This window comes from Artemia sp. Qi Xiang Cuo, chromosome 5, assembly GCF_049724085.1.
Source record: "Artemia sp. Qi Xiang Cuo chromosome 5, ASM4972408v1, whole genome shotgun sequence".
Taxonomy (NCBI): Eukaryota; Metazoa; Arthropoda; class Branchiopoda; order Anostraca; family Artemiidae; genus Artemia; species Artemia sp. Qi Xiang Cuo.
Window position 1 is genome coordinate 43483372 of NC_142798.1, and position 23864 is coordinate 43507235.

General features: G+C 36.2%; 1 protein-coding gene and 1 long non-coding RNA gene across 6 annotated transcripts in view; one reads left to right on the top strand and one right to left on the bottom strand.

Moving 5' to 3' along the window:
• Rab35 (RAS oncogene family member Rab35) overlaps positions 1–23864 on the top strand; it is a 53740-nt gene that overhangs the window by 26798 nt on the left and 3078 nt on the right. For all 5 annotated transcript variants that reach the window (XM_089089623.1, XM_089089626.1, XM_089089624.1 and 2 more), the window contains exons 3-5: positions 11990–12164; positions 15887–16011; positions 17814–17938. In XM_089089623.1, coding sequence (XP_088945749.1) covers positions 11990–12164; positions 15887–16011; positions 17814–17938 — 425 coding nt within the window. The remainder of the gene's footprint in view (positions 1–11989; positions 12165–15886; positions 16012–17813; positions 17939–23864) is intronic.
• The window catches only part of LOC148952164 (uncharacterized), a 47746-nt gene continuing 30805 nt past the window's right edge, over positions 6924–23864 (bottom strand). The window contains exon 3 of the long non-coding RNA XR_016141793.1: positions 6924–7109. This is a non-coding gene — a long non-coding RNA (uncharacterized LOC148952164). The remainder of the gene's footprint in view (positions 7110–23864) is intronic.

Genomic DNA, 23864 nt, shown 5'->3' on the forward strand with positions numbered 1-23864 from the left:
TTCAGGATCTTATTGCTTAATCCAAGACAGTCAGGTGTAAAACTATTAGAAAAAAATCATCGGAAGAGAACCGATGATTTGAAGTACCTCATTGTTATCAGTTAGGCAGAAAAACCTGGATCCAGAATTGAAGCAGAGGAAGGCAGTCTGTAAGGAGGAGTGGGAATGAGTATGAGAAACATTAGAAAAATAATTATTAAATGCGCCAGGTGCACGTAAACGGTCAAATAATCTACCATTTGTGTCCTTAAGGTGAATAGATATAGACTTTGATTTTCTATTTTTTTGAGAGTATATCGTTAATGGTGGACCATATCTTGTTCAGGTTTCCTTTGCAATTGAGAATTTTTGTGTAATAATAATTTTTCTTCGCTTCACGGATGAGTTTAGTGTATAAGTTTTTATAATTTGATAGGCAATGTCACTATTGGTCTTACAGGCTAACTTATATAATTTGTTTTTACGATATGAGGAGACAATGAGGCTATGTGACATCCATGGGCATATAGGGATAGTTTTACGGTTATGTTTACGAATAGGAAAAGTTGAATGGATAATCTCACTTAGCCTTTGCCCAAAACCATTTGTGGCAGAATTTACGTCTTGACAATTAAAAACATCGGACCAGTCAGTGGTTCTTAGGCAATTGATAAAATGGGTTATATTTGCAGAGCTGTAGTTTCTAGTAGGTGTTGGGATATTAATTCTAGAGCGTAGAGGTAGTGGTTGTGAAGGGAGTGACAGGTAAACAGGAAAATGGTCTGACAGATCCTAAAATATTATATTTGAGGACAGGTCATTTCCCAGGGAAGTGGATACAAAAATGTTATCAATTAATGTTGAAGTTGATCTCACAGGATCGACTCTACTGGGGAAAAAAAATTGTGGGTAGAAGACCACTCGCGGTTACCGATTCAAAAAAAAGTATCAGATTCAATATTTTTACCAACATTGAGTAGGTTACAATTAAAGTCCCCAAGAACCATTGCCTTTTTATGGGGTAGATTAATAAAATTTGAAAAATCATCAAACAGATTACAAAAACATGAGGTCGGAAATGGTGGAGGTTGATTAAATAAGGAAAGTAGGCTATATAGGAATTTTGACCAATAACTGTGTTAACAATTATTGAATAAATGCAGCTGAGATTTATTTGTGTAGAGAAAATAGATTCGCAATCTGATAGCCTGGTAAAATTTATATTCAAATGGATGTAAAGTGAGATACCCCCAGAACACTTTGTCAATCTCTTGGGCATATGGATTATTTGGTAGCCATGGAGTGAAAAATCACTAATTTCATCATTATCGGAAAGCCATGTCTCTGTTAATCCTATTACATTAAAAGGGCAGACACCATTGAATGAAATTAAATCTTTAATCTTGAGCCACTTATCCCGGATGCTTCTGATGTTGAAACAAAGAGCATTAAGGGAATTATTATTTACTAGTTTTGGCTTCACATTGGTAGCAAAATCGAGAATATCAAGGTAATTACAACTAGCATGAGTTAAGGTACCATTGGAGCTACTGATAGGGTTGGCGTACTGGATACCTTCTTTGTCGGAATAATTAAAAGTAGTGTTATTAGGCAGGGACTAATTAAGTTAAAATGAAAAGCCACATATTAAATAGCCATCAAGTATACTTTTTAGGTATCTTTTCAATTAGTTTTTTCTTTCGACATCCTCCTCGGTCAACGAGACGTCGTGTAGAGTCGTAAATTTCTGTTTTACTGTGTTAGTCGACTTTTTTTTGTTTTTTTTTTTTTTTTTTTTTTTTTTTGCTATGGCTTGGTGCTCCTACCATCGTTTCAAGTGTTGGTGATTCTTTCAAATTTCTAGGGGACTTGGTAAAAGTTGGGATCGTTGAAAATGTTGAGTTAGAATGGCATTCCATGCCTTCTTTGAAGGATAAAAGTTGGACCGTAGCTTTTTGCCAGATTTCCTCTCCTAGGAACGTAGTAATGGCCTTTTTTTTAAGAATATTTTTTAGTTCAACTGGTTCACTGCCAACCTTGATAAGATGGGAAACTGTGAGGTATGTGGCTAACCTTTGCCATTCTTTATTGTGATGATGAATAAGTTGTGGATATGATAAAACTGGAAGTTGGGAAGAGGAAGGTTGCGATTTGGCCTCAAGTTGGGGAAATTGAGTGGACCATTGGGTAAATGAGACGCCTTTATCTATTAGGGGTGGGACCTTTTTCCTCTGGTTCTTTAAAACTTCAGTTTGGCTATTTAAGGGTTGAATTGGAGTTGGTTGTCTAGGGATTGTAGCGGCTACGACAAAATAGGGCAATTTCTATCTCACAGAGTTCTAGAGAATTTCGGCTCTCTTGTCATAGACTTGACAGAGCTACTTCTTAAGTCCCAGGTGCCCCTTATTATTAAGATTTTTAAAGAAGGCGTCTTTCTCGGGGCAATTTTCTGTAACTTGGATGGTTTTACTACATTTTTGACATGATTGGAGTGACTGTTTACAATTATTTTTGGTATGACCATGAGCTAGGCAAATTGCACATTGTAGGGGCTTAGGTTTATAGGACTTATGGCGAAGGGCCATACCATACAGAAAAACTTCTCTTTGCAACTCATTTTTGCATACAATGAGCACTGAGTGACTGGGTATAAGATTACCATCATTTTTCAAGCTGATTCTTGCGGCTCTCGTTGGTTGGACCTGATGACCTGGAGAATAACTTAGTTCTGTTTTAAATTACTCCCGGTGTATACTAGGGTAAAAAACATACAAACATGATTTCTTTTAGTTTTCTACTTCCGTAGTATGTGATATGAATTTGAAAAATATAAAGAGTAAGCACACTGACAATGACTGTAATGACGACTCGGCAGTATGGGATTACATATAAATAAAAATCAAAACACTTGTTTTGGAATCTACTACAATAGAGTATTAAACTAGTAAAAATATATTATTTCTAAAATCCATTGGCAGCTCCCTTGTAAAGGGTCGACCATTGATTTTCTTGATGGTCACAATGTAATAGTTTTGCTGATCTAGAGAGCTAGGTAGCCATTCAATTGGTTGGGAATCATCAGGGAGTGATATAATCTCGGGTTGGGGTTCCTCAGGGGGTGATCTAATTGCATCATTTTTTTCTTTTTTTGCCAGGGGTTTCACCGGTACTTTTAGCTTGAAGGATGTTTAGGGCTTGTGCTCCCTTAAGATGTATGGTTCATTTCGAAATAGGAGTTGGGGGGGGGGTGTTAAAGGGAATTTTATTTTTGAGGGTAGGAAAGGTGATACATCTATGTCTTTTTCAGGAGGTTCCTTATTGGCAGACATGATCCATTTGGAAATAAAAATATCACCTCATTTCTTTCACTGTTCAGAACTATAATTCAGATCCTATAATCCAATTAACAAGAACTAAGGTCACTAATATCACTTAGGAAAGTCCAGGGACATGCACGGTCTGTAAATATTCAAGTTACACACGGGGAATTTCGACTGGCAAATACCAAGAGTGAAAACACCAATTAGATGTTAACACTGCGGAAGCAAGTTCATAACTGTGTGTTATAATAATTATTTCCCCATCTGAATTACCTTTAAGGGTCTTTTTGTTTTTAATTTCCCGTGGAGTTGGATTGGTACTGACAACTATACAACATGATACCAGTTCGCCCCTTGCGGTCGAGAACGCCACTAGGTGTGCATCAGAAGCCTTTCTCATCTGAAGTACCTTTAAGGGGCGTATTCTTTTTTAAATCTAATTTAAATGACTTGGAGTCAAGCTCTAATTCAGAATCAATCAAATTTAAAATCGACAGAACTCTTTATTCCAAATAAGCAAGCGATATTTTATGTAAAGAAAGTGTTCAAAAAGCCATCAAACCCTGTTCACAAAATAAGTAGTGTATATAGTCCACTAGGCGTACATTAGAAAGGTTTCCTGTATGAAGTACCTTTAAAGTTTTTTTTACTCTCTTTTTCCTTTTTTCATTTATTTTCAATAACATGGAGTCAAAATCCAAGTCAGAACAAAAAAAAAAAAAAAATAAAGATGAGCAGAATTCTTTATTCCAAATAAACAAGCAATATTAATTTCTTTAATCTTTATCTTGCCTTGCTATGATAACTCAACTCCCAGCCACCCTAAAACACCAAAAGAAGAATTAAAATATAAAAACAAAACATTATAGGATAGATTAAAAAAAATAACGCTAAAGTTTTTTGGTACTTTGAAAAACTTCTTATTCCAATTATACGGCTCTTATGTTTCAGGAGTCGTTCTTAAAGAATTGCGACAAAAAGTAAAAATATACTGTAAAGAGTGAGGTATTGAGGAAGGTGTAGCCACCTCATACCCGGAATAATCTCTGTTCGTTTTAAGTTTTTGACGTTATTCCTTACTTTCAGTTCAAAAACTTGTTTTTTATTTAATTTGTAATCCTTTTTCAAGTAATGCTTGGAAATCCACCTCTCCCTCCATGGAAAATCCCCCCATGAAAAATTCCTTCCTTTAAAGTTCTTCCCGTGTGACCCCCTCCCCCTGGAAAACTCCCCTGAACAATTCTATCCTCGCTGAAAATTAACCTGGAAAATTTCCTTGGGCAATTCCGCATATAAATTTCTCCTTAAACTACTTCCACTTGAAAAAAATGTTTTTTTTTTTACTTAATTTCTGATCGTTTTTCAAATCTTACCAGAAAACTCCTTCCCTCCTTGGAAAATTGTTCTCATAAATCCTCCTCCCCCAATGGAAGGCTATTCCCGTGTAAAATTCCCCCATGAAGATTTTTTGCCATGGAAAATTCTCGCATGAACAATTTTGTTCGCGGAAAATCTTTCTCCTCGAGGAAAAATCCCCTAGACAATTCCAACTATGCTGAAAATTCCCCCCGGACAGTTCGCCCTGAACATCTCCGCATGTAGAATTAAGTCGCCAAAGAGAAATTAAGACGAATAAAAGGATTTACGTATAGGAATTTTAGTAAATCCCCCCTATGTAAAGTTTCGCTGGAAACTTCATCCCCAGAAACTTCCCTCCCCATGAAAAATTCTCCCCGTGGAAAATACCCCCCTCCCGAAAAATGTCTGTATACGTTCCAATAACAAACATTAAATGTAAACAACGGGAAAGTTTTACAGCTTACACCCTTTTCCCCGGGGGCTTCGGGGGGTCATGTCTACCTTTCAGCTATATTAAACAAAATTGTTTTCTTAAAATTTTGATCAGATGACTTTGGGGGGAAAAGCACGGGGAGGGGATTGTTGCCCCCAATCTTCTTGATCACTTAAAAAGGGCACTAGAACTTTAAAGTTTTGTTCGAATGAGTCCTCTCTGTATCTTCTGTATCTTCTAGGGCTATTGGTTCGATACGAAAATCCCTGGATGTATCTATTGTTATGAACATTTCGTTTTTTAGAGTTTTGGTTTCTATTGGGCCGAGTCGCTCCTTACTTACAGTTCATTACCACGAACTGTTTGATATATTGTTATCAGAACCCTTTTTTTAGAGTTTGGGTTACCGCTAGCACCAGTTGCTAATTAACTACTGTTCGTCACCACGAGGTGTTTGAAAGCTTTATAGTGCTTTACTAAAAGCATTTATGAATGAAAGAAAAAAAATGTAATTACTGATTGATTACATGTGTTTTATTTAACCAATAAGGTCTACCGTTTCTGAGGAATCGTGAAGAACACTTTGTGCCATTTCAATTACCCTTGAGTTTGAGTATCCTTTCGTAAAGCATTGGAGGCAAAAAGTCAGAGTTTAGCATGAAGAGCGGTGTCGTTTTTAATACCACGGCTACCCTAGATATGCAGACGGTTAGCGCCTCCTCAAGTCCCATTCTTTATATCAAAGTTTAACTTTTGGAAAACAAGGCTCCAAGAAGAAGAATTCATTTAGTGTATTTACTTTTTGAAGGAAAAATATAATTTTTCAAAATATCCTATCATCCCCGTAACAAGGGTTAGTTTTCACCTCCTGAGCATCAATACTGAACGTTTATTTGTAAAATGTTTATAAAGATTGGACTCTTTTTGAGAGAGTGTAAACCCCTTTTTGAAACTATGAAACTTTATCTCCTAAGCCTTTGGTGAGCAGTTTTAAAATTAATAAGTTTCACATATTTAGAATCAGAATAAATAGTAGATTTTGTTGTTGCAAATATTGTAATCAAAACTTCAGCGTTTAATGTTTTGGATTCTATGGACAAGGGCCGCTCTTTATCTATGCCTTGTACCTGCGACTATTGAATCCCAGTCTCATTAAATGTGAGGGAGGCTACCACTGCCTCCTTCAAACCCATATGTAATCTGATAACAATGCATCGAAAATATTGCTCCACTTCAAATATTGGACTGAATCCGGTCAAATATGGACTGAATTCCTCGGTGATTCACTGTATTCTAGATATGTACTCTCGATTATGAATTCGCATGAAACTGCCTCCGGATAAAAATATGTCCCTTGTTCCACGTAGGAAACTCATTCCTGTCTTGAAAGGTGCACGTCAAGGAGCAGTTTCTTCTAATGTTTTCAATAATTGTGAGTTGGATGCTCAAGACCAATGCTCCCATCTCTGATTCCATCTTCATTGAATATATCTCTTGATTTTTTTTTTATGCAGATAACGTTTTAAATCTCAGCAATACCCTCCAAAGTAGCGCTTGGCAATACCACTGTTAGAGCCGTTGATCACCTCCTTTATCTATGTCTTCCCGTTGGTTCCTCGCTACGCCACACTCTATCCCTGCTCCTAGATTGTCTCACACGACGTACGAGGCTTTTTTTAAGCACGGCCCGTTTGAACATACGTACACAACGAAAGGTTATTTAAAAAAATAAATTTATTTTCAGACAGTACATACTTTACTTTATCTTTCAACATAGTTGCCAAGTTTGGTCAAACACTTACCATATTTCTCGACTGATTTTAAAACACCCTCTTCATAAAGACTTGCCGCTTGCTCCGATGACCCAGAGTTCACTGCTGTTTTCACGTTATCGTCTCATTGTAACGGATGCCATTGAGCTATTGTTTGAGGCGGAGTAACAGAGGGTAATCGCTCGGCGCTAGATCAGGACTGTAGGGTGGGCGGTCTAAAGCTGTCAAACAAAATGCGGGTCTTACCTGCAGTGTGAGGTCTTGCATTGTCATGGAGAAGGACAATTCCCTTCGTCAGCATGCCGCGTCATTTGTTTTGAATCGCTCTGCGTAGCTTTCTCAGGGTTCGGCAGTATGCTTCTGCATTGATAGTGATCCATGGTTGGGGTGGGAGGATGTCATAAAGAAAGATTTAAGGGAAATGGAAACTGCTAGAGAGGGTGTAAAGAGGGAGGCTTTGAATAGATTGGAATGAAGGAGGAGCGTACTTAGCTTTGTTGGCATCAGGTGGCTCAGTGCTGTTGTGAGTTGTTAGTAGTAGTTGTAACACTAGCCTAATTCAAAAAAATTATATTTATGTGTATTTTTAAAAGCCTTAGTAATCTTCTTCTTTTATTAGTTTTTCTTTAATCATGATTAGCTCAAAAATTGAAGCAAAAAGGGATAAAATTCTAGTTTATTGGCTGTCCTGTGGTGGTGCTGTTGATTGGATCTCAGCTTGACTATACGGGACCTAGGATTCAAACCCAGTTGTAGCAAACTCTCAGGAATGCATTTATAGCCCTAATGAACTCATGGGAACATATTTTGAAGCACCTACATCCCCTCCTTCTCCCTCCAGAGGGCACTGATCTTTGATGACATTTGATAGTTTTTGTATTATAAAAGCTAAACCTTGCAAAATAGATCTTCTGCTCAGACGAGGCACAAAAAAAAGTTTCGTACCTCATATCTTTGTTCAGTCCCAATTTATAAGGTTTCATTGTTTCTTTGTTTCACAAATTCTACTGGAATAACAGGAATTGTATTTTCAAAAACTAAAGTCACTGAAAAAAAAAATTGAAAACTCAAAACTAAGGTAAACATTACCCTCCAATACTAAAAACCTCTAAAGATACAAAAATTGACCGTACTCAGGAGTCTATTATCAGAGAAACTGTTGATATCTGCTTTCTTACTAACATACATTAAAGAAGCTCTTTTTGTTAACCTAGATTTCCATATATAGTTTCCTATTTTCACATGAGCTGTTCGGTCCTGGCAATCTTGATGTGGACTGCTGTTAGCATGTCACCAACATAGGCTAGAACCCACTACACATCATAAGATATATGAAATATAAAAACTCATCTTTACAACTTTATTGATACTTCGTTAAAGGAATTAGATATCAATTATTATATAAAAATGTTTTACAAATGTACATACCAATGGAAGTGAACATGATAATGTGATTAATAGAAGCATTGGGTGTATTATAAAGTAAGACTTTGTTTTGTAAGTGTCTGTTTTTAGTTTGCACAAACCGTATCTTAGGGCTATATAGGGACTATCAAGGGGAAGGGGTACATTTAAGAGTAAAATGAGTAATATCTTAGGAAAGAGCATGAAAAAGGGATCAATTAGTGTATTCATATTGTCTCTATGTCAGTAATCATTAATGAATATTAAATTAAAGAAAAAATAACTTCTTATCTGAAAAGAGCCACATTAAAACTTAAAACAAACAGAAGTTTTTCCTTTATGAAAGGGGCTGACCCCTTCTCAATCCCCCACTGTTTACGTTAAGTTTTATAGTGTTTCTGAAATACTTCTCATTCCAATTTAATTGCCATTCAACAGCCAAGTTTTATAGTACTTTAAAAGACTTCTTATTCCAATATATAAAAATATTTCAAGCCCAGGAAAAGGCCTTTGGCTTTTTCTTAATTGGATCTAGCAAAGGACAAATCCATGGAAATCAGGCACCAAAGCCACTCAAATATGTCATATCTCAGAGAAGCGTATTTTCAAAGGATAAAAGTATAAAGACCCTTTCGAGCCATTGCTGGTGGATAGGGCATCGAATCGACGTTTCAGTTGCTGGGTCTTTTTTACAGGGACAAGTAGCAAGCTTGTCACCCAACATTGCTGCGGTTGGAATTGAACCCCGGCCCCATGTTGCCAAGCAGAGTTATTTTCAAAGGATATATGTCTTCTATCTTTATAATATCATGTTATGTGATATTATATTCCCATGTTATGTGATATTATATTCATGTTATGTGATATAATTTCCTTGTCAAAAGATATGTGTGTTACCACCTTGTAAATGAAGATGCAGGTTTTTGTCAGAAAATGCATTGTATTCCAAAGTTATCTCTTATTAATTACAAAAGGCAGTAGATATTGAAACTCCTTTTCAAATGAACCCTTAAACAGCTCTCTATGGTGCTCCAGTGTTCTGCTAGCAGTGAATAATAAAACCCCAACATCATGGTTGCCCCTATTGGGGCAACCATGATGTTGGGGTTTTCTTTTGTAAAATATAACAGGAATATATAAAGTAGACTATATCTGTCCATCAGGTGAGGGGATGACTTAAAGTGAAGTAATTTGACTTTAGAAATGAGATAAGTAAGCATGAGACATGCTACCATGGTAATTGCTTCCCAGCCTCCGCCCCTCCAAATTTCTGGTAATGGCCTAAGCTTTACAAAATTTATGAATAAGTACAAAAAATAATGCAAACCAACAAAATCAGCAAATTTTGTATATAGGCTAGGACTATAGCAACGCATTATTAGTGGGAGGGGGTCTGGTATGGGATCATCATGGTAGCAAGTGTCATATCTGGAGTGTGCTGAATATGGAACCAAGTGGTATTACTCTTTTGTCGTTATTGTAGATAGTTTGGAAGGGGAAAGATTGCATGACCACTATAGTTCCGTCTCCGTGTTACGATCTGATTAAACAAGCCATCACCTTCTTCGTGATAACGAGTCAAGAACTTCATTACACGCTCAAATTTTTAGTTTTTGTGGACCGCTTTAGGAGTTTTATTACCCAAGGGGAGCACGAGTCGATAGTCTTAAAAATTTTGAAAGCACAGAACAGGACAACTACTAGTGTCTACAATAAAACAGACCTTAATTAAAAAATACGTCTCGTATATCTGCTTCTTATGCATCGATTGTTGCAGCAAAATTTTGATTCAACTGCCTACTATTAGCTAGCCTTTTCAATGCCATAGTCTTCCCTCATAGCTTATATGTTGCTTCGTTTTGGACTGATTGTCTGATTGTTTGAACTGATTGTCTAAAAGTCCGGTCCATTTTCTTTCAGTTCTCTAAATATTTGCTTCGGTTACCCCCTTGACATAGGAATTCTCGATTGATTAGAAAATTTAAATTCCTTTACCCTGACCTGCAATTTCTAAATTAATTGTCAGGCATAACCGAAAACTCAATTCTTCACAGAATGATTGTTATCATGCTCTAATTTAATAATGTTTAGTACTTTTGTATGTCTGTGTCATGACCACATTTAGTGCAGTAATATTTAAATTTGTTTCTAATTCATGCTTTATTTTTATCGTTAAATGTCGTTGCTGTGACAAGAGTTAGTGCAGTTATTGGCTTCTTGTTCTTGTTTTTTCCCTCTACTTCATCTTATCATGTTATGTGAATGATGGGTGTTCAATGAGTAAATAGATAAGCTTAAAAAAATACCTCTCGCGTTTTTGCACAGGTTGGCCTAAAGGTGGCCCCCTTTAGGCCGAAATTGCTGTTTTACGCCACAAAATTACAGAAAATGACAATTTGCTGTTGTAAAATCTCCTTTGCTTCTTCAAAAGAAAACAAAAAATTTCTATTCCCGTTCGACTAAGCTCTCTTCCGATATATTAGGACCGTTAGTTTGGTACGGTCACATCTGGAGGAAGGAAAAAACTAACAAATAAACAATTTCTGAGACCACACTGGCTAATCATGATAAACAAAAAATCGCGAAGAAAGGAAACGAGGACAATTAACAGCCAGTGAAAAAATTGAAAAATTATGCAAATATTTCGGTCAAGACCTCCGCTTGACCGTCCTCAGTGCAGAATAAAACTGATAAAAATATAAAAACCAAACCTTAAAATAAAAACACGAAACTAAAATTGGACGACCCTGTCCTAGTAACGGTGAAAGGGTAACTGAATAAAAAACACAAGTCTAAATGGCATTTCAGAATTTCATTTTGCGTAAAGCACTTTTAAAGGCTGATCGCTTTCCAGTTTGATTGTTACCGGAGTTTTATTCTGCACTGAGGACGGTCAAGCGGAGGTCTTGACCGAAATATTTGCATAATTTTTCAATTTTTTCACTGGCTGTTAATTGTCCTCGTTTCCTTTCTTCGCGATTTTTTGTTTAACAAATAAACAGGCACGCTTAATTGTCCTTCTCGAAAAATTACAAAATTACCTATTTTGTAGATACTGGCTTGACACCTGTGTAATGTTTGAGGGTGCAATTTTCATCGAAACCACAGTTTTTCGTTTTTTTTCTAGGGGGGATGTTTTCTCCTTTTTTGAAAATTGGGCAAATTGTCTCAGGCTCGTAACTTCTGGTAGATAACTTTAAACTTATTGAACTTTGCATGTTTAGAGTCACCATGAAAAGCCAACTGTCGATATTTATATATTGTCATCAGAACCTGTTTTTTTAGAGTTTCATTCGCTATCAGCACGAGTCGCTGCTTACTGACTGATTGTTTTGACGAACTGTTTGACAAACAATTGTCATACACTCATTTATAAGCTTCGTTTGACAGAGCTTATTCGTTTGAGGCTTAATTCATTAGTATTCAGTGGTGCATAGTTGCGCACCAACAATTAGGGAAGTTAAAGACACCTTAACCCCTTGTTTTATTGTTGTGGGTGAATTAGAAATCTTAATTTGTAGATTCCCTCAGCAGTTTGAACAGTTTTTCAACATAAATAACGACAAAGTGCACACTGCCTTTCCATGATAGTAAAAGAAGACGTTAATGAGAAATTTTCTGAGGACAGTATTTAAATGTCACTATTACTGTCTTCAGAAAATTCCTCACAAACTTATTCGTTTATCTTGACAGCTTATCCCTTTATTCTTTTTATCTTCTAGGAGTTGGCAAGAGTTCTTTGTTGATAAGATTTTCGGACAATGTGTTCTCACATAATTATATTACAACAATAGGCGTGGATTTCAAGATCAAAACATTAGAAGTGAATGGACAGCGTGTTAAGCTTCAAATATGGGATACGGCTGGCCAAGAGAGGTTTAGGACTATAACTTCAACGTAATTTCTCCTTTTTATAAGGCATTTTAAAGCTGCTTTTCAGTGCAAAGAGCCCATTTTAATCAACGACTATTGCTAGACTGCTTGACTGGTCCTAATAGAAACATACAAAGAAAATTTTTGGGTTTCATGTTTGCTAAGAACCCTGGGTCTGCCCCTTTGGAATGATTTTTTTTTTTCTGTTATTTTTGTGTAATTCGCTCTTTTTAACTCTTTTGTTAAAGAATAGCCTACCCTTTAAAAAAGGCCTTAGTACATGCTTGAAACACAACGTGTGGCTTTGAGCCCTGGCACATCAACTTGAGACGTCTGCAAAATTAACCATTTTTTCTTTTTAATGATAAATGAGAAGAAATTTAATTTTGACAGTAAGAAATCATACGACAAAAGTCGAAATATTTTGATTTCATATCCAGGGATTTGTTTTCAACGGGAAAGCAAAATATACAAAAAAGGGACAAAATCCCCATATCTAAACAAACTTCTTAAGTGCGAAATGTTGAAAAGAGCAAGTTGAAGAAACTCCTGTTTGTGCTGGAAAGCATAAGATGCTGTTGAGTACGTACTTAGAGGAGGAATCTGATGACACTCGCCCGTTTTACAAAACTCTATAATGCACAACATAACCAAAATCTTGCCTTACATACTAGTCCATATTAAAATAAAACAACTGTTTTATAAAGTTTATAACAGTCGTCTAGAAACTCCACAATAATATAATGAAGTGATTTACAAAAACTTTTAAAAACATGGGTTAAAAAAAACTCTACAGTACTTTCGACAGTACTTTTGAAATTTGGATTAGGTATTTCACTCATTACACTAGAAAACACTCGTTGGCAACTTAAATTAACGATTTTAATACCAAGCTTAATCCCATTTATTTTATCATTATAAGTAATATTACCCTGAATATAGTTTTAGTGTGATAAATAAGGTTTATTCTGGAATCTCCCTTTGTCTCTATCTATCTTCAAATCTCTTTTAATAATTCTTTTCTAAGTTCCATACATTCTCTGAGACTTTATAAAAGACCGACGGTACTATTAAATATTTCCATTTTCTAAATCTATACTCTGGTGGGAGAAATCGAAAAGGTGTTCAGCAAGAGTTGTTGCTGTAACTGTCCATAGGGTTATATGTATTCTATTGATGTTTCTTTTAAAGTGCTAGAGAGATTCTAGGCGCGTTAGATAAAATGAAAATGCTCTTTAAGGAAAATTCTCTTAAATTTTGTTGAACTTTCGTCGATTTCTGCTAAAACTGGGGTGATTTCTATTTTATCAGGAAGATCACGGTTTTGTCCAAGTAGTAGGAATGCTAGTGTTAGGCAAGAGAAAATGGGGAGGGAAAAATCGTCGGCTATGTCACTCATGGGTTCCTCTTCTTATGACAGTTGACCTACGAGTTTATGGTATTTCTTTGATTTAAGGAGAAATCTACTGTTTTTTTAGGTTGTTAAAGTCTATCATTTCAATCCTGGTATGTTTTATCAATGTAAAATTACCCACAGTTACATGGTATTCTGTGGATTATACTTTGTATGTGTTTTAGCATAACATCTCTTCTCCTTTGTTTTCCATTGATACCCTTGCAGTTAGCTAATGTCACTAATAAAATTAAGAGACTAATATATTCCTTGTGCTTTCCTCGAAATATAGGTTTTAGAAACTATGAATCTAATGTTGTTGTTGCTACGGAATCTATATCTATATTTGCTGAAACTGGTCTCACCCCCTCCCTAGGAAACCTTTATGTTGACATAAATCACTGTTGATGGAAGTAATTCTGATTCATAAAAAATAATAATTTGGAAAATCCGATTTATTGTAAAGAAACAATGATTATTATTATTATTATTGTTTGTCGTTCGTTTTTGTCATACCACCCGATTAAGATTAAAAAATGAGCAGTCATTTCATTGACGGATAGGGCTTTGAAATTAGCCTTTCCAAATTACATGAAGGAAGTTTGTCTTAAGATGTTTCAATTAGTAGCGGTTATCCTAGAAAAATGATTAACCAAATTTATGGAAAGCAGGAAAATAAAATAAAATGAACATATGATTTTAAAAGAAAGGTCAAAAATGAATTCAATCACCCATCGTTACTGTTTAGCCGATTTCTGTTGTAAAAATTGAAGAACGAACTAGAAAATATAATTTAAAATTGGCTTTTGGAATCACCTAATCTGAGTCTTAAACCTTTTTTGAAACATGGTACCCACCCAGAAAACAAATTTTCTCTTTGATTTAATTTTGCCACTGATCTCAATTCAAGATTTTGCACTTAAGGCTATCATGCTTCGCAGGACAGCATATACTCCTAATACTTGCATATTGAACATGTCTTCTCATCCCCTCCCTCTAAATGTCGCTCGTGTTTGCATTTGGGTCTAAGCTCAGTCTTGTGCAATTCAGTCGTACATATAAATTGCTTAAGTTTACATACTACTGTTTTTTTTTCTATTCTTTTGTTTCATTTAACCTATCTTTGGGTTTTTTAGCTCTTCAATAGCTACCATTTTGCAGGAAAATTAAATAATTTAAAATTGGGAATGGACGTAAAATTAACTTGAAGTTAACCTTAACTTCATTTACCATACTTATGATTTAGTAAGTAGTGCCAAGCTCATTTCTGCTTTATTCTCTTAAACAGTTTCTGTCATTTTTTCGTTTCTTTTTTATACCAAAGGCTACATAAGCCATAATAATTCACGAAAGATCTGAATCTCGCAGATAAGTCTAAGAAAAAGTGACCACGTTCATTTATATCGGCTCAATAGGTTCTACTTGCCTACTAACAGGGGGTGGTATATCTTCGTAGGTTTGGTTCGAAAGTCCTTCCAGTTGGTATGTTTTTAGTTTAAAACCCCTTTTAACGCATCAGATGCACCCAGAAAGTTCTTTGCCTCTCATGACATCCCTCTAGATGTCGCTCCTGCTTGCACTTGGGTCCAAGCTCAGTCTCGTGCGTTTCGGTTGTACATATAAATTTCTTAAGTGTACACTACTCAATGTTGGCCAGAGTTGGCCCAAACCTCTAAAAACAAGTATATTTGTCTTTTCTTTGAAACTCTACCCTGTTAAATGTAATGTTTTAGATAGAACATCATTCTAGTGTAAAAAAAAACTCGATTATATAAAAATGCATTTCTATACTAGTTAGATCGATAAATTAAAAATAGGAAAACATACATTTTCTGCCGAAGAAAAGAGGAGGATTAACATTGATTAAGAAATTGTTAGGTTTCAGCTCTGCAGATATTTTCTTGCTAGCTTTTCTCTAGCAGCCTTACTCATAGAAGAATAGAATATACGACTCTTTTATTTGCAGTCTTCAGGTGACTCATTTATTATCATATTTTCTATTTGCTACGGATTTTCCACTATAAATTTGTCTTTAAAAACTGGAAATTGTTGCAATGCTATTGTATCATTTAAACCTTTATTCTTCTCGACATTTTTTATTAAGTGTGAACCATATTTTATTAGTACAGAAAAAAGGAAAATTATTTCAGGAAATCGGACGCTTGAATTGTTTTTGTGTAATGAGATGTTGCAATTATTTACCAAAATATATTGCCGAAATTCCTTTGAAATATTAATTGTATGTGTTGGCCTATTTTCAGTAAAAATTACTAACTAATTTTTCGATAGCATTAAACTGCTATCGACTGTTTATTACGATAGCAGTTTTTTTTACTTTTATATTTCAATTTAGGTACTATCGTGGCACACATGGTGTAATAATTGTTTATGATGTGACAAATGGTCAGACTTTTGCGAATGTAAAGCGATGGCTACTAGAAATTGACCAAAATTGTGACAGTGTTTGCAAGGTCTTAGGTAAGTTTTAAACTTATGTAATTACTTCTTTTAATAGCTACTTATAGTTTTACTTCAGAACTTTATTAAAGTTTACCTATTGCCGTTGTATGATCCAGTTGTACAAGGGTAAAGGTATATATATCCACTTTTCATTAATCCGAAAAATTTTTGCTCAAAGTTTACAGCAGTCAATAGTGGCTTGTGATTCAAATTGAGATCCAGGTTACACCGGACAGTTGAGTATGTTTGCTTTGAAACTTCCTAATATTGGTATGAAATTTTTACCATTAATACTGCTATTAGACGTACTTTTTCCTTTGAAACAGCCCATAGATTTATCATGTATTTTAAGTCGTGTTCAATTTCCTGTAATAATCGGGTTAGAGCATTCTTGCTTATGGCTCTTAATTCAGCACCTTTTTTTTTTCAATAGGCAATTTGTTCTTGCTCATTTTGAATGGGGACGGATCACGCTTTCTTTTTTACATCTTATGCTTAAAATGCTTACTTTTTAGAAAAAGAAGAACCAGTTTGAGCAGTTTCGGCTGATTATCAAAATGAATCTTACATCTCAAAAGTTGCCGAAAGTTTAACAAACATTTTCATTTCATAAAAGTAGTGGAACCGTATCGTATTTTAATGCTAGTTTCCTGTAAGCTACTTGTCAAATTTAACTGCTAATGCATTGAGTTTTACAGGAATAATAACGAACGCGCATAAAACATACGCAGGAAACAAACACATATCGTCGCTGTTACTCCTAAACGCCATACCTGACATTTTGAAGTTCCCAAGATAATTACCAAAAACTGTTTGCTAAGCTGTTGAAAAAGAAAAGTTCGGCAGGATAATGTAGATTAGGAGGGTCAAAGTGGGATTGAACATATATTGCCATGCTGATTCTCCCTTTAAATGCAGTTCAGCAAACGGTTTTCGATAATTATTTCAGAAGTTTAAAAATGTCAGATAACGACCTTTAGGCGTAACAGCAACGATATATTTAAAGCACTGCGGTATTTTGTTTCTTGATTTTATCCTAGCCTATACGAAATGAGCCAGCCATAAACACAGCTATGCACCCTTCTCCAGCCCAATTTACTAAAAGCTTCACTCTTTCTCCCCTCCCATAAAGTTCCAATTTCATTTAAACTTTTTTTCAGACTTCCCACCCCACTTTGGGACCACCTGCTTTTTCTTTGGCCCAAGACAGAAGGTCAAAAAGCACAATCTTTGGCAGTCTGTTGACTGATGGAGAATGCTCCATCAGTAAAAGTGGTTTACCCATCTGAAACTTTCTTTGACTCAAGATCCAGAAAGTGAAATCGAATCGTATTTTTCGTATAGTCCATTGTTTGATATACGATCTGTCAAACGAGTACTTAAAGCTATCATTAGACAATTCCTCAGGAAGAAATTGAACAAATCTCCGCCAGCCTTTCGAAGCGCCCACGTTTCAGTCATACTTGATCATTGTCGTTACCGTCGCTTCCAATATTCTAATCTTGGTTTGCAGTTTTATTTCCCTATTCTTGCAAACTTTATTCTAAGAGTTCTACTAAGAGTTCCTCTAAGAAGGTCTTCTGGTTGGGTACAGTGTAAAATATTTTTAGTGGTCTATTTTTGTCTTTTTTAATTATTCAGTTATGTCGGTTTTGAGCAGACTACCATTTCTTTGATTGCTGTTGATTTCTGAAAAATGCAATTTTGTGCATTTTTTTGTTCATTTGTTTTTTTTGTTGTTTTTTTTTAAGTTAGTTCTTGTGTACTAATGACTGTGCAGCATTTTATTTTTCTATTTATTTGGTTTGATTTTATTTTAGTTGGAAATAAAAATGACATGCCAGAACGTAAAGTAGTTGAGACTGAAGACGCCGAGAGGTTTGCTAGGCAAATGAAAGTACCATTATTTGAAACCAGTGCCAAAGATAATAAAAATGTTGAAGATGTAAGTTTTTTTTTCTCTTTATAAGAGTTTTCTTTGGACCTTTTTTCTAATTTCTTTTATCTTGTAATTTACTAGGTAGTCCGGGAGCCACTAAAGTGTATCTCGTTTATTTCTGAGTTGAGGTGGACAGAAAGACACTGTCAGTTTGACAATACTTTCCGACTATATTGACCACGTTGAATCCGAATATGGATGGGGGTAAAGTTGGAGATCACGGCTTGACCTTGTAAAAGCAAAAAAAAAACCCTTTTTAGGCCTATAAAACGTGTACAGACTGTTTATTTTTTTTCTAAGGTTGTACCACTCCGATTTAGTGGTGCGACATCTCAATTTGGTCCCAATATGGTCTTTTCATAGAATATGTTAAATTTTTTCCGATATCTTGTATAGCCCAGGGGTTATAGGTTAATATTTATTAATTTTCCCCGAAATTCTCAAAATTCAAAGGTTCATTTTTAACTAAACCACCTATCTCGGACCTTTCTATAATTTTTTTGTTGTTCATTCTTTTCCAGAACTTACCTTTCGTATTTAGCTTTACATTGCCGTAAAGTTCAAAGCTTAAACTGTTCGGTGAAGCCGTGTAGAATTTTTGAAAAAGTATAGGCCAAAAAGTATATGCAAAAATACATTTGTCCAAAATCCGAATATGAACTTTACTTCGCAGCCCAATCTTAACTTCGTTTGTTATAGGTTAATTACTTATTTGTAGGCCTAATTTTTTTTCTTTTTTTTTTATTAATAGTATTGCCAAATCTTGACGCCGAGTCCAACGGTAGTGTTAACTTGGTCATCGTAATTCAACTTTAGTTGTTATATGCTATTTAATTTGCTATAAACTCCGATTTTCTTACAAATATAGTTGTAAATCCAGATTATAATCATCCTACGAAGCTTTGCAAGGTAGTAAACGGACACGGAAAAACCATGCTCGACAAAAGCTGAAAGCTTAAATCTGTAACATGATTAAAGAGTGTTTATTATTTTAAGTACTTTAAGTAAAGCTACAGGTAAAGCCTGTCAAAATACAATTCCCGCACATCCCAACGGTTTTCCTCGAACAACCAGAAAAAATCCCACTAATCCTCGTCCGAATCGTTGCTGTCGGCACCACATCGCCCACCACATGCACAAAGAATGTCGCGTGGACTTATCCCCAAACAAGGGAACTTTTTACCACACACAGTTTTACAGCAACAAAAGGTTGAAGCTTTGTTGACAGATGGAGGCCAGGGGGTCAGCGCTGAAGTCACTGGACTGACCCCTAAAATTTCGTGATTGGTCCAGTCAAACTCAAGTGGGTTGAAGATATAGGGCTTAGAAATCACAACTTGAAGAATAATGTTCCACTGAAGTATAGCTCTCTTGACGTGATATACGAAAGAACCATCTGTTGGGTGTAAGCTGTTCAGGTTCTTTTTTCTGGGAAATAAATGAATTCGGAGGTCATTGAGAGAATCAAATTCGGACTGTTTTTTGCTATATACCGATACAGCCAATTTTATACAGATACGCAAGATTTCGGGCTCGTACATAATGATGTTTTTGATATCACTCCTCAGTCTCTGTGTAAGATCAGCAATTTCTTGAATGAGCTGTGATTTAATCGCAGATGTAGCAAATGTTTTTTTTGCCCTTCGAGAAGAAAAAACTGACCGTATCACATCCACTAATGCAATGTAGCAGCCCTATTGACTCTACAACAGCCCACAAGGTTCTATTCACAATTTTATGGATCGGAAAGACTTTGTCACGGAACTGAACGTAGAGCTCGGGTTCATAGCCTGGGTCACACCTGAAGGGGAATATGTCGAGATAGTTCTCTAATAAAATGACAACAATGTCTGTGTCATTTGCTTCAACAATTACTTGGGAACACCCATTTCTTTAGCACTTGGCAAGATGGAGAGCAACACGCGTGTCTGCTTCTTCATGTGTGCTGCATAAGTTACCTTTTCAGTCCGGGTTCGGATCTATAGTCATTTTGGATGGTATCTAATTTGGAACCTTAATTCTGTCACTGAATCCAACTGAAAGGCAAAGGTTAAATCTTAATTCAGAAAGACAGACATGGGTCCACAATTCAAAATACATTCTATAAGTCTTTTCTTACTCTCTGACTGCATAAGCAAAATATCCCAGTTTTCTAGCACCATGCTCTTCGTAACACGTCACTGTATTTCCTCTCGGCTCATGACATCCACTACTGTCTTTTAGAACAATAGGATTCCCGGAAATGTTTACAGGGCCAAACACTTCGTCATACCGATCAGCTACAATATGCAGCTCGGTTGTAGATTTTGGGAGTCGAGTTAAGAGCCTTGCAAGGAATTGTATCGAAAATGCCTCAACGGTTTCGGTTTTGTCTGGCACTTGCGACCGGATTAACGGCATGAAATCTACCACCACACCAGTTCCCGTGACCGTGTTAATCGGATTTTCGCTAGGCCAACTTTCTAAGCTTGCAGAGGTGAGAATGAACTCGAGAAAACTTGACTTCGTACCCGATCGAATTTTAATACGTTCAATAGCTACTGGTTAAAATAGTGCTCGGGCGTAGGGCAAAAGTTAATGTGGGCTGATCTTACTTAGAATCTCAAGCGTAGATCCTTGATTAGTGCCAACAGTAACCAAAATCCTTTAACAGCTTCCAACTCAACATAAACGCTGCTACCGGTCTTTGGTCGTTGAACGTTTGGCCTGTTTTGTATCGCAATCCATAGTCTTTACTTTAACCTTGGAAAAGGGGTTGGGTTTTCCATCGAAGTATGCTTCCAATGCTTTTAAACCACTAGCACGTGCACTCAGGAGGCTCTTTGCCACTGCTTTGTCAGCGACTTGATTTGAAATGATATTCACCAATGATTCCTCATCACATGTAAAGGGATCATTAGGGTCTTCGGCAGCAGAGACCACATTACTGACAAGGTTTTCTCGGCGCTTCTCAAAGGTTCCATTTTTGCTTCCTTCACCATCAAATTCACTCATGCTCTCAATTCCAGCAAGTCGATAAAGGACAGAGGAAACCTCAGCACAGAATGGTATGGTGGTAGTCCACTTGGCAACTGCCATTGATTTCAGTGTGATTCCCTTTATTCCTCCCTTTTGTTTTGATTCAAAGTTGAGTGTGGATTCCAGTGCATGATCTGAGGAAACACAATTCATCTTGCAATTTTTCCGCTTCACGTTGAATAGTCCTTTGACAAAGATATCATGCAAGCTAGGTGGCAAGGTTTTCATGTCATTCAAATACTGGAGTAGGCATGTAGTGTACTTATAATGCCCCGCAGCTGTCACATACGGCAACATGAGGGTTACACCAATAATATGACCTTCCCAGTCTTCCCCACGCTCTGCCACCAGGAACTGGAGAAGAATCAGCACAAGATTCATATGCTCCATCCACAACTTCGTTGTAAGGTTTTTATCACGCGACTTGTTGAACTGGTTTATCAAAGGCTTTATAGATTCCAAGTGTTTGTCTAGGTTGTCAAAGGACCCTCCGCAATTCATGAACGCAGACATTAAATCTGACAGCTCATGTAAAGTACTTGCTTCTTCGTCTGATTCAATGTAACACTGTTCAAGAGCATTCCAATATACTCTATACAAGGCCTCTACTACGATGATGTGAGCCTCCATACACCTGTAATAGGGTTTTCCAGTCATAGCTTTTTTAGCAGTTCTAGAGAGTAAGATGCCAGCCTTAAAGATTTCTTCAAGCCCTGAGCCTTTCATGAGGTACCCAATCACACCAAGGAAGTTCATACTCAGATGGAATCCACCCATTCTTGGAATAACATCACTGAATGCTTCAGGCTGTTTTTTTTGCTTCAGGCTGTTTCCAAAAAAAAAAAAAAGTTGATATTTGGTTGAAAAGTAAAGTTCATATTCGGATTGGGCGTTAAATTGTAGCATAAAATATGTGTCACATCATCATTTTGGAAAAATTTATTTTTGTATATATTTTTTGGCCTATACTTTTTCAAGAATTCTACACGGCTTTATCAAGCAGTTTAAACTTTGAACTCGATGGCAATGTGAAGACAAATACAAAGGACAAACTTTGGAAAAGAATGAAAAACAGGAAAATTATAGAAAGGTCCTAGATACGTGGTTTAGTTGAAAATGAATCTTTGAATATTGAGATTTTCGGGGAAAATTAATAAATATTAGCCTATAGCTCCTGGGCTATACAAGATATCGGAAAAAATTTAACATATTCTATGAGAAGACCATATTAGGACCAAATTGAGATATCGCACCACTAAATAGGAGTGGTACAACCTTAGAAAAAAAATAAAGAGTCTGTACAAGTTTTATAGACCTATAAAGGGTGATTTTTTGTCTTTACAAGATCAAGCCATGATCTACAACTTTGCCCCCACCCATATTCGGATTCAGCGTGGTCGATATAGCCGGAAACTATTGTCAAATTGACTGTGTCTTTCTGTCCACCTAGTTGTCACATTATAGTGGTCTGGCTCCCGGACTAAGGACATATTTAGACAATTGCAAGGTCTTGCTCTTATTAATCACAACGAGGATAAGGCTGTTTTAACCACTGGACTGGCTGAAGGATATGTCAACCAGATACTTGGCTTGACTTTCCTCCTCGTGGAACGTGAAAGACTACATAAAAATGAGCATTGTTGGCTGTGTCGTGGCTAGGAAATATACTATGGTTGACAAAGAACAAAAAAAAAGAAAATAGGGCTAAAATGCTGGAGTATCTTGAGTAGCAGATACTTCCAAATCGAACTTCGAAAAGACTTGGTGGTCGTAAATGATGCCCCTGGACACTGTTTTGAAAATGGCTTTTGTTTATCTTGATATTGTGAAAGCCCTTGGTTCGGTTGATCCTGGTATTTTGCTCTATCAACTTGATAATTGGTTATTTCGAGTGAATTTTTTTGGACCTTTCAAGGTCCTTTTTTCATAATCATTCCTTTATATGTGAGCACCAGTGGTGCCATTTTGAACACAAAGAAGGATGAGGATAGTGCTCCACAAAGGTTTGTGCTTGGTGTTTTTAATTTTTTTTAAGGACATGTTTAGAGCTCTGGGAGTTTGTTATTTGACCTGACTATCCTTGTTAGTGAAATTATAAAGTTAATTATAGCGCGATTTGTTGGTGATATGCGTTTTAAGCTATTTACGAAGACGGAAAAGCAACTCATGGAGAAGCTCATGGAGAAGCTTACGGGTATGGGCCAAATCGCTAACAAACTCTGGCTGAACAACACCCAATCTCAATACCTGGTGTTTGGACAAAACCCCTATTACTGTCCAAGGGTTACTGAAAGGTGACTCGGTGATCCTTGAATAAAACGACTAAGGTTTTTAAATACCTTTGTGTTCTCAAAGATGAATACCTGAGCTATAAATCCCACATAGAAATGTTTTTCGTCTAAGTTGCAAGGACTGTTGGAATTAGGAGAAAGTTAAAGCAGTTTTTCCTAATGACCCAATAAGGTCTCAATATTTCCCTACTGTTCATTCTTACCTTTTGTTGTGTAGTACTGTATAGTCAAGTACGTACCCAACCCGTTTACCTGCGCTTCTTTCGATGTAGAATTCACCCGTCAGAGTGCTTTTTGAAGATAAAAAAAAGGTGCATCAATGAGACAGAGATATTTTGAATAATATATTCTTCCTATCCATGGAGCATACATTTTTAATCATCGCAATTTGTGTTAAAATATCAGAGTGGATTATTGCCACAATGCTTCAGTGAAACGTCCCTGACTGGGAGTTATCTCCACGGGAAATCGACTTTAATTCGAGGATGGTTGTTTTTTTGTTCATTATGTTGGACCAGAGTTTTGCTACATTTTACCGAGCGAGTTATTAACTGAGAAAAATGTAGCTAGTTTCAGTAATAGGTTGAAAATATCTGTCTTTCGCTGATTATACTGATTCTTAG